Source organism: Nothoprocta perdicaria, unplaced genomic scaffold (genome assembly GCF_003342845.1).
Source record: "Nothoprocta perdicaria isolate Ctin4 unplaced genomic scaffold, notPer1 scaffold_71, whole genome shotgun sequence".
Taxonomy (NCBI): domain Eukaryota; kingdom Metazoa; phylum Chordata; class Aves; order Tinamiformes; family Tinamidae; genus Nothoprocta; species Nothoprocta perdicaria.
The window spans coordinates 3,555,496-3,566,411 of record NW_020455988.1 but is presented as its reverse complement, the minus strand read 5'-3'; the positions used below and the strand labels follow the sequence as shown (position 1 = coordinate 3,566,411).

The 10,916-nt window shown below is 42.6% G+C and overlaps 1 protein-coding gene across 1 annotated transcript; it reads right to left on the bottom strand.

Annotated features, from left to right (window-relative positions):
• Positions 1-633: 633 nt before the first annotated feature.
• Positions 634-5,900, bottom strand: TRMT10A (tRNA methyltransferase 10A). Its single transcript, XM_026050893.1, has 6 exons — positions 5,344-5,900; positions 4,336-4,498; positions 3,284-3,355; positions 2,718-2,792; positions 1,791-1,940; positions 634-853 (listed from the first exon to the last, which is right to left on the bottom strand). Exons 1-6 carry the CDS (start codon positions 5,550-5,552, stop codon positions 698-700), a joined length of 825 nt encoding a protein of 274 aa, XP_025906678.1. The 5' UTR covers positions 5,553-5,900; the 3' UTR covers positions 634-697.
• Between the last annotated feature and the right edge of the window lie 5,016 nt (positions 5,901-10,916).

Below are 10,916 nucleotides of genomic sequence, written 5' to 3'. Positions count from 1 at the left end.
GATCAAGTTCTAGAAACTCAAAAAAGGCTACAAAGGCTGGGGTCATTTTTAATTCTAGTGACATGCTAATAAAATGGCCTCCAAGGAAGATTCTCTGCTCCACCTAAATAYTCTTTATCTTACAAGTCCGCACCTCAGCCATCAWTGGCACCTTAAGAACACAAGTTACTGACAAGAGAGGTGTTCAATTACAAAACAACCCTGAAACCTAAGGCAGAATAAGATAATCTGAGGATTCAAAATAAAGACTCGCTTACTATCAAAGAAATTCCTACAAGGGTCTGAGCAGGGCTGCCTTTGCATGTACTTTTGTTGAATGACCCTGAAAGAAGCTCAATTGYAGAAAACTTAAAAGCATGCATGTGTTTTGAGAAATAGCTTAAGCATAACTGTACACCAAGAAAACAGGGAGAAATGCAGTAGTAAAACCTCGGAATGGGATACTTTCCAGATTTTATTTACTTATCCATTTAAACCTCTTAACAGAGTCAGGGTGGCAAGCAAGCCAAAAATTATTCATAGCAGAGGTCAACTGATGAAGGTTTGCACATTTACAGTTATCTTGATCCATATGCTCTGACCTTCAACTATTTTTAAACTATTTCGGAAGCAACTGGAAAAAAAAAAAAAAAAAAAAAAGAATCACATCTTAAAAGGTATCTGCACTGTCACGGCCATTTCGAGGGTGCCACGTTTACTACTGCAGGTGTATTCTATAATACTGTTGTTCCGTGATGTAAGACTTACCATGATTGACCGCTAGCACTTTCCGACTGTTCATTTTCACAAAGTTTCCAAGAGGGAGTTGTGCATGAGCAATTCCTAACTCTACTGCTTTTCTGTAAGTAATTCCCTGTCAGAAAGACAGGAAAGAGGGAAAAAAAAAAAAAAGACAGAGGGAAAAAAAAAAAAAGACTGTGAATCACCATTTCAAATCAGCCTACGCAGCTTAATAGCAGTATTGTTTTCTACCAGAGTCAAGTGCATAGCCATGCTTTTGCTTTAACTTTTTTATTGAGGAAGAATATGTCTTTTTTTTTTTTTTTTTAAATAACCTAGCAATTCCTGTGCCAAAATGGAATAAAGTGTTTTAAGTAAACGCTTCATACGCTATTGACCATCTAAAACATCTGCTTTTACTCCCTTCCAGCCTTCAACTGTGGACTAACAGTTGCAGTAACATTTGGTAAGGCCTAAGAATTCATCCCTTTTAATTTAACACACCTTGAAACATTACAGTAGGTTACTAGAGCTAATGCAGGAGTGTCTTTAGAGGCCAGCAGTGACAGTGCTYTAATTTCCCAGGAGCATTCTCTATAGCACTCCCAAGCCCACACAGCATGATCCCACATCCAGGTATGGAACCAGATCCCTGAGGTCTGYGTGTCACTTAGCCAAGTCCTCCTGAGGGGCAAACTTGTTAAAGACMCTCAAGACTCAAGTACTGTTCTTCTGTATTTGGGCACAGACAAGCATAGATGCAGCTGCATGCTCAGAAACCAAAGCCTTCTGTCTGAAAATATGACACTTGGTAAGCCGAGCACTGTAACTAATTCCATTCCAAGATTTAAATGAAAAGACAACACGCTGAAAAGCCTCAGCACGTCTACACTGGAACATAAGTCATTGCTACCACTACAAACTTACGTATTTCTTCAGAATTTTTTCAATTAAGACTTCTTGTTTGAAAGGGATTTTGTTGTTTTTCTAAGTTTACACACGTACAACACTAACATCAAACAAGACAGTCCCCACGCTCCCTCCTTGTCCCACCCCCAGTCTCCTTTTACCTTGTGATGATTGTGATCCACCAGGCCTCCTATCACATAGGCTTTCTTCTCATCAAGCTCACTAAGCACGTCTGGGGAATCTGAGGTGAGATACACTAGGTCTTCTTTCTTTATTAGCTCACTGTAGTGCTCTGTTCGAATTTGGATATCCTCCAAAACACAAGGTAGTTAAAAGAAGTTACACTCAACAAAGTAATTGTTGGGCAAACCTCATGTTTTACAGACCCAAAATGGAACCAGCAAATATAAGGCTAAGAATATGCGGTTCATTCTATGTCCCTCATTCTATTTTTTCCCCCTCCATAGCATAGTTTTCTACATAAACAGCYCACAGTTTCACAAAAGATCTCCAAAGATACATCAGGAAACTTTCTGAAAGCCCAGAAAAGCTGCAGAAAAGCTTTAATTCTCGTGATGCTTCTCAGAAATTACCAAATGTTCCCTAGTGATCCCYGCCATTTTCGAGTCCCCTTTCTAAGAGGAAACTCCAAGTATCTGCTTACTTAACATTACTTGTTGGAGAGGCTGGTGCTGTACTTCTGAAAAACGGTCATCACACAAGACCTGCTACAATGAAGTGTTGAGTGGCAAGCCAATGGAARTAAAAAGCACAAGAGAACAGGACTTCAGAGTAGTACTTTTTCCAAGAGAAGGGCAGAACTGCCTTGCCTAGGCTATCACACAATGGTAGCTACTGAATAAAAGCAGATATGCAGAGCTGTTAATCTAAAAAATCAAACAGATTCAAGTAGTCTTTAGCATAGTCAAACAAAGAGATTCAGAGCATAAAGWGTCACGCTTCTTTCTAACACACTATTGTTCTGATGTCTTGGGGGGAAAACAAATTTAAGAAACATAGGTCCTTCACAAACAAGCTGGTTAACAACCTGCCCTCCCCTTTATACCAAAACAGTGCCCATCATTCACCTTCCAGTTCACCCATCCTTTGTCATTTTCATTCATGTTGTTCTTCAACTGTCCCCCATGACTCGTCAAGTAAAACTTGAAGAAGAAACAAACAGAAAGCACATAATATTGAAATGTTAATATGACAGTTCTCCTCCTCCCTGTGAAAGTCTTTCTACCCCCTTAGCTGATAGCAAAAACTCTTAAGTTATCATTTGTCTCACAGAAATCATACACAGACCATATTTACATACTTAGCAACACATTTAAGAGACAAGCATGCACATATGTAGTCTCTCTTTTGTTGCTGTATGGGTCATAGATAAAATTCAGCATCAAAGTATTTTAGTAGCACGACTGCATATGATGTTCTTCATTTGCATGTATGTATTTTCTCATAGGCATATCCATTTGCATGATCCATGGATTAAAAATCRATCTATCAGAAACAGGATTTAATGTGGAGTTTTAAAATACATTGTTTTGCCTGCCTCCCACAGTTGTCACCAGTTTGGGTCACCGCTGCCCTTCCCATCTGCTTGGCACATGAGCCATGGTTCATTTGACACCAGTTTGTGTGAGCCTACCTGCACAGGATGGAACGCTTTGCGGTTCTCTGCGTAACACCTCTGAATTTGCTTGTGAAGCTTCTTAACATCCTGTATACAACACAATGTGTTTTTACATAGTCCTTCAGACAGACCACCTTAAAATGCTTTACCATGAGTCAGTCAGAAGCTGAAGAGAAAAAAAGGAAGCTTTTAACTGGCAAAAGTGACTAAGCAGAGACAGAAAACGCACCTGTGTCAGTCTCAAAGGAAAAAGCCACTGTGAGGGGATAACACTAACACGGATACAGGCACATCTGCCGCCAAAAATAATAAATAAAAAACCACACGAAGTATTTAGGCACTCTTCTGTATGTACTTGATTTGCATTGATTTGTATTATTCTAGAATCATGAAACAAAAAAACAAAYTATACATAATAACATACTCAAAATTAATCTGAGGAATTCAGCAGATTTTTCACTCTGCAATTGCCCTCAAGTCTTTCATTCAAMATAAAGCCTGGAGACTGTACAGTATGTAGTTAAGAAAATTAAAAAAGCACAACTAACCTAWGAACAATCACACACACTGTAAGTAATTTCATGTCTAGTTTCCAGCACTTTGACCTGAAAATCTGAACAGGTAACTAGCACCATATAAAATGCAACAAATAGAATTGTTAGTCAGAATCCTTGACGTAAGGTACCTTAAACATCCTTGGTCTCAGTATTCCACAGAGAAGGTCTTGTTATAACTCATTCCCATTTTAAAGCAAAATGAGACATTTTGTTTTCACAAAGGCTGCAGCTTAGCAGGAAGTGCCCAGGCAGCATCTACAAAACATACCGAAGGGCTGCTCTGACCTTTTCTGTGGCAGGGCTGAGGAGCCTCCCAAAAATTATGGTCAGCAACCCTCAGCAAAATATGTGTAGCAAAATACGCTAAAATTATGCTACACAAAATATGTGTAGCATATTTTGCGTTACACTCAGCAGCCAGCTAMGATGGGCTTTGCAAAGCTGGTCCAAAAGAGGTTCTCTCTCCAACCACATATCAATTCAATGCATCCAATGGATAATTTCTTTTACCTTTAGCACCATCAAGTCATCAAAGCTGCAGTCCACGATGAGGCGAAGTGGACTAGGAAGCACCTCCTTGCGCATACGCTTTCTGTCATTCCCTTCATTACYGGGGTCCAGTTTTGACTGACGCTCCAGCTTTCTCTTCTGACGTTTTTCTTTTCGTTTCTGCCTGATAAAAAATATAAATATATAAATATAAGCTGAGTAAACAGGTCAAAATACACTTCTATGCTCAAAATGGCTCTCCCAAGATCAAGATAGCTTATACTTTTCTCTGCTGCTTGAATTCATGCTAGGCTAACTCCAGGACAAAACAGGTAGCTCATTTATTTGCCAAATACTAGACACACCTACAGAGCCCAAAAATCCAAGTGGKGTCAATGGAATGTGTCTCATGGATTTAGGMGTGCTCTGAATCAACTCATGTATCAGGAACAACCAACTCTGCTAACAGGCACTCGCCTGGGAGGGAGTATTTTCTGTTAGGATAAGCCAGGATTATCCATTTGCAGATACCCTTTTTCCTCAACMACAATACAAATATGGAAATCCACCACCTGCCACAAAACAACTTAGTCAAGCACAGCTCAGCCTTATCACTTATGGCACAAGATTCTATCATRTCAGAAGAACATTTTTATTCAGATTTCAATGAATTCATCAAATCTGACAGCAACAGGGGAACAGTACGTAGCCAATTCAGAAAGGAACTACGCCATGTTATTTCTCCCTCTGCAAATATATCAGAAACACATGAGCAAGGTGGACTCCTTCCTGGTATCCTCTTTGAGGGGAAGCACATTTCTAGAGAAGAGGATCTTACCTTTGCAGCTTCTTGATGCCCAGATGGAGCAGCTTGTGGCTATTACTTTAAACCAGCTATGGGAGAAAACTAGCACAACTGCCTTGGCTTGCTAAAGGAATCTGCATGCAAATTCTGCTCACACAGAACATTACTATTACTGGCATCACATGGCATACAAGATCCTAGGAAAACCATATTTCAAACCACACCTGCGTAGATCTTTCTGCTCTTCCCACTGTTGCTGTTTCAACAGCTTCTTCCTTTGCCTCTTGGACATGGTTTCAAGACTCTGTGCCTCGGCCGAGACTGCCTCCTGGCTCTCTACTGGACCACCATCGGGTTTCTCCTTTCCTTCTGCATCAGGAACCTCTGTGGGCGCCACATTTTCTCTTGGTTCCTCTGGACTCTCTGCTGGCATTTCTCAAGACAGGAGCTTTTGGGYAGCTTTACTGACTTGTTTCTCAGYGCGTGGTAAATATTTCATAAAAGAGCAAGCCTTTTYCCCATAAGTTCTGCAAGAAATAAAGCAGTACTTATTAGAAGGTTTTTCCAAGAAGTTYAATCACAGTAAGTATCWCTCCACAGCTACCACAAATCTGAACAAGAGTTGTAAACACAAGAAGGMCTTTTATTTATTTATTGCGCATTAAGTTTTGTTAACATCTCCAAAACGTATTTTTTTTCAAGAATACATTAAAAAAAAATATCAACAAGATGCCTAAAATTCAGCCTGCTATTCATCTCTAACTAGTCAACAATTTTTAATTAAAAAAACTCTAATTAAAAAAACACATAATATTCCAAATAGAAACATGATGAAAGCCTGCGGGAGTTTTTGGAGCTCTTAGGGGGAGCTCAAAATGATCCAAAAATGGTGCAGAAGGGAAATTTGACATTACATCTGATACAGTGACTTTCAAATAATGAGCCTTATCACTGGGAATCTAAGCTATTTACTGCAGGCTTCCCAAAGCTGGCATTCTCAGAACAGGAACTTTACCATATACAGAATAGCAAATTGGAGTTGGTTCYTCAAGCTTTCCTATAACTTTGCTATTTAAAATCATCATCTGGGTTTTCCTCCCAACTCCCACATCACTACATAGTAAGTTCACACAAATGAATTAAAAAAAACCTTAATGGATTAAATAGAAAACAGAGGACTACTCTGCACACACAAGATATTCTCAGGTACATCAAGAATGAGAAAAAAAAACAATGCAACTTGTGAAGCAACTAAAACTGGGCTAGAGAGCTATGATTTAAAAAGACCAAAACCATTTCAGCAGCATACAACGTGTGGACAAGCTCTACCTTCCCAAAATTCATTCTTATTGCTTTTACTTGAAATGACTGTCTACTGATGATGCAGCTTTGCTTATCAGTAGGCAAAGAGCCTGCACTGCACAAACACAGCAAGCTGCAGGGTAAAGACACCAAATTGTTACTCAGCAAAAATGTTCTCTGCCCAAATTCATTACAACTACCCTCTCTCTCTCTCTCTCAAAGAGGACTAGTATTTGTCCCCCATTCCTCAACAAAGATTAATAACCTCCTAAAGTTACCTCCCTCGGGAACAAAGCTAATGCACATTTCCACTTGACCTCTTCCCTCCACCTCCCCACCATCTCCCCCACCAAAGGAAAAAAATAAATAAAAAAACCCCTCTTGCTTTTTCGCTAACATGACAGCCATACATCTACTTAAACGTAAATCAAGAACTCCAAGGAATTAACACGTCCTTTCCCGGCTCTGTGCCCTACCACCCACGGCTCTCCGAAGCCGCCCTCCTCGCACGTGCCACAAGGCAGAGCCCCGCGCGGGCGGGCGCCTCCGCAAGCAGGCGAGCGCCCTGCACAAACRGCTGCCTGCTTTCACACTGCCTCGGCACACACACACGCACACATTAAACTGAACGCATACACGCGCGCGTTGAGTCGACACGGACACACACGCGAGGACCAGCACGCACCTCTGCCGCCCGCCCCCCAACCACGGCGCGGCCCAGGCGGGCCGGGACACCGCCGCGCAGGCGGCAGCAGAGCGCTCCCCACGCCGCCCGCAGGCGGCCACGCTCCCCTCCCTCTCCGTCCSAGGAAACCAAACCCCGCGACACGTACCGGCCTCTCCTCCGGCTGACCCAGCYACGGCRGCCGCACCAACGGACGCGCCGCRACCGTTAACGGACGGCGASGACCCGCAGGGGGCGGGGCGGGGCTCGCGCACGCGCRCCTCGCGCCGCCGCCCACGCCTTCCAGTCCCAGCGAGCCGCGCGCGGCCGTTAACCCCAACGGTCGCGGGGGGGGGGAAGGCAGCGGGCGGCTCCTAAACGGCATTTTAACGGCTGCACCCGCCTGCCTCGTGCGGGCCTAGGAATAAAACGAAGGCTTAAAGGTCTCGCGGCTTTCCACGGGATGGCTGAGGTTGGAAGGGGCCTCTAGGGATCRTCCAGCCCAACCCCCTGCTCCAGCAGGGACACCCAGAGCACGGGGCACAGGGYGGCATCCAGGCGGGTTTGGAAGATCTCCAGAGAAGGAGACTYCACAGCCTCCCTGGGCAGCCTGGGCCTGTCTGTCACCCTCACAGAAAAGTAGTTCTTCCTCACATGGAGATGGAAATTCCTGTGTTTCCACTTGTACCCACTGCCCCTTGTCCTGTCACCGGCCACCACAGACAAGAGTTTGACCCCCTTCTCCCTATATTCACCCCTCAGGTACTTATACATAGTGATCAGATCCCCTCTCCATCTTCTCCAGGCTAAACAAGCCCAGCTCGCTAAGCCTTTCCTCAGGAGAGATGTTCCAGTCCCTTCTTTGGCGCTCTAGGCTGGACCCTCTCTGGAAGTTCCACATCCCTCTTGCACTGGGGAGCCCAGAACTGCACCCAAAGCTCCTTTGCCTTGCTATTCTTTAGGAGTGCAAGAAGAAGGTACAGCAGTTGCTGTGTGCTATGTCACCTCTCTTTTGTAAACATCTTACCAGTTGGAAAACAAACAAACAAACAACCATACCAAATACACTTCAAGATCAGCTGTCATATGTGTGTGTGTGTGTATACATATATACATACATATATATGTATACATATATATACATATACACACACACACACACACTTTTTTTTCTTTTTGCACCACTGCTTGCCATACGCACTGTCTGTCCAGGGAAAAGGCTGCAGGCTCTGAGGAGAAGCTAATGACCCTGATGAGACTAACAGTAATAACAACTGTGCTCCCTCTCTTGGGGCTGAGGTGGCTCCACAGGATTAAGAGGAGCAAAAAGTAAGAAAACCTTATTTTTATCCAATGGTTTTGATGACATTACCGAGTTCATGCAGAGGTCAAAGGAGTATTTTTAAATAGTCACATTCCATGGGGCAGAATTTGAGTTCCACCRAACCACAAGCAATTCCACATTCATTTTGCYCCTTAAAAARGAGCCTCCGCATTTCAGTTTTAAAAGGCCACCATCAATCAGTTCTTCAAAACTTAGTGCTAATACCCAGCTAACAACRATGTTCTTTTTCCCCTTTGGTCAACTTAGGGAAAGAATTCTGCAYAARCCTTTATTTTGGAGACCAGGATTATAACATATGAGAAAAATTTATTTGGGGCAACCTAAATACAAAGATAATCTCTTCACCTCTAGTTAATGAGGCTCATGATATTAGTAAATGTATCAGTGTATGCTACCATAAAATCCTTTTCATGTGCATCRTTTATCTCAAGTTTCATTGGTTCCAGATATACACAGTCTTTCACTTTTAGTGCTGGTTTCAGATTTACGACTGCTATATTAAATTCATAAAACTTTATGGGGGGGTCTCCAGATTAAGACACTGACCTTTCACTGCTCTTAACATTTAATATTTGGTTTAATACGTGATTTCATCTCTGATTCTTGTTTCCTTTGCTCCTTTAAAAATAACTGGATTTGCATTTGCTATCATCTATTTAAAACCTCACTCATGTTACTTTTAGTATCTAGATTTACATACCAGAATGACCAAGTCCACATGCATTACTTTGCCCATAAAGGATCTTCTTTTTCATTTGGTCATTAAAAGACTGCAGACTAGTTACTGATAGAAGCCCAGATAGAAGTTTGCTTTCTCTTAAAATTCACAGTTAGTGATGTGCTGTGATCAGCTGCTCAGAGCTTTTGATTTACAATTTTTTTTCCCTCATTTTGCACTTTCCCAAGTGGCAACGTTGCTAATCCAGACCCTTACATCCTCAAGCTGCAATACAGAGCAATGCAATGTTTTCTGTGCTGAAGTCTGCCAAAGTGCCAAGTGATGACAAGGCAAAATGAAGACAGTTGGAATCACTTGGGAAGAACTGTCTAATAGGATGTAATTAATTGATATAACCATAATATGACATTTCAAGATGCTCATTAGAGTAATGAGTTTCCCAGAATGCTTTAAAATATTTGCAAAAACAGCATTGCAGGGCAAGTGGCAGAACAGGCAGAGAGGAAAAAGAGAGCTGGGGAATTTGGGCACAAGCTGAAGGGAAAAGATGGACATGGGTACTTTGGTGCATATAGCTGAAAGTCTATGCTGAAAGGCTAAAGCTTCCCTCTGTTTTTTGTGAAGTGGGGACAAAAGCATTACATTAACCTCAAAGGATGTGGGGAAATCTCATTAGTTTTATTAGGTCACATAAAGATATGAGCTTTATTGTTTGGACTCTGGAAACTGTGCAGCAACAGCAATACTTTGACCCTGGAACATATGCCAGCATGGCGTGAGCTGTACATTAAGGTCTGATCTTGCAGCCTGAGTGTTATGGACTTTGGTGGGTGCAAAACTCTTCCACTGGTTAACAGTGACTTCAAGGATGTTACTCCTGATTTTCTCCCAACATAACTGAGATGAGGTTCAGGACCTCATTTTTTAATTTAGTTTTAGGAGTAGACTTAGGAGTAAATATTTCCCTGAAAATACCAAGTGGTCATGAGCTATATGTACATGCATATATCTACACATACATATATATCCATGTGAAAAAGTATGTGCTTTATATTTCTCTACAAATTTGTGGTAGCTATACCCTTACATGCAATTCCTTCAGTGTCCACAGGAATATAACAGCTCAGGATCTGGCATCTAATATTCTAGAGTCCAMGAAGCATTTGTAAACTTAATCTGAGAGAAGAAACACATTTCCTGAGCRTGTCCCAGATTTCAAACCAACCTCAAGTCCTAGCTGCTGGCAGAAATGTCCCATTCCTAGCAATTCAATGCTGAGACAGCACTGGCTTCTTCGGCATAACTGTAGCTAGCAGGCAGCCAAGCATCCTAGAGCTGTGAGAATACAAGTTGTGCTCCAGCTCATTGTGGGGAAATTGCTCTGTGACTGGSAGTAATTTATACAATACATTTTGCAAAAGGGTGGAGAAACACTCTCTTCTTACCTCTTGGAGTGGAGAGAAAGAGTTTGGTAACGGCTCAGAGGTATCTACCTCTGTGTATAAATAGGAAGGAACCCTTCTGCCCTGGTGACCCCTGCACGCCTTTGACACGCTGGATACACCAGGCAACACGTGGTGGTCCGTGCCCTGCCGCACCAGGCAGGATCGGTGGGACAAGGGTTCACTCGGAGCCCTCTGGCGGGAAGCCCCGCACTGTTGTGGTGTGAGACTSGCTCTCGGGGGAAACGAGGAAGAACATGGGTTATTCTGAAGGGGCCTATTGGGGGAGGCAGTGCAGCGAACTTGAGAAATGAGAAAAATATGGGTAAAAAGGAGAGAAACAATCTGGGGATGCCTTCCCAAAC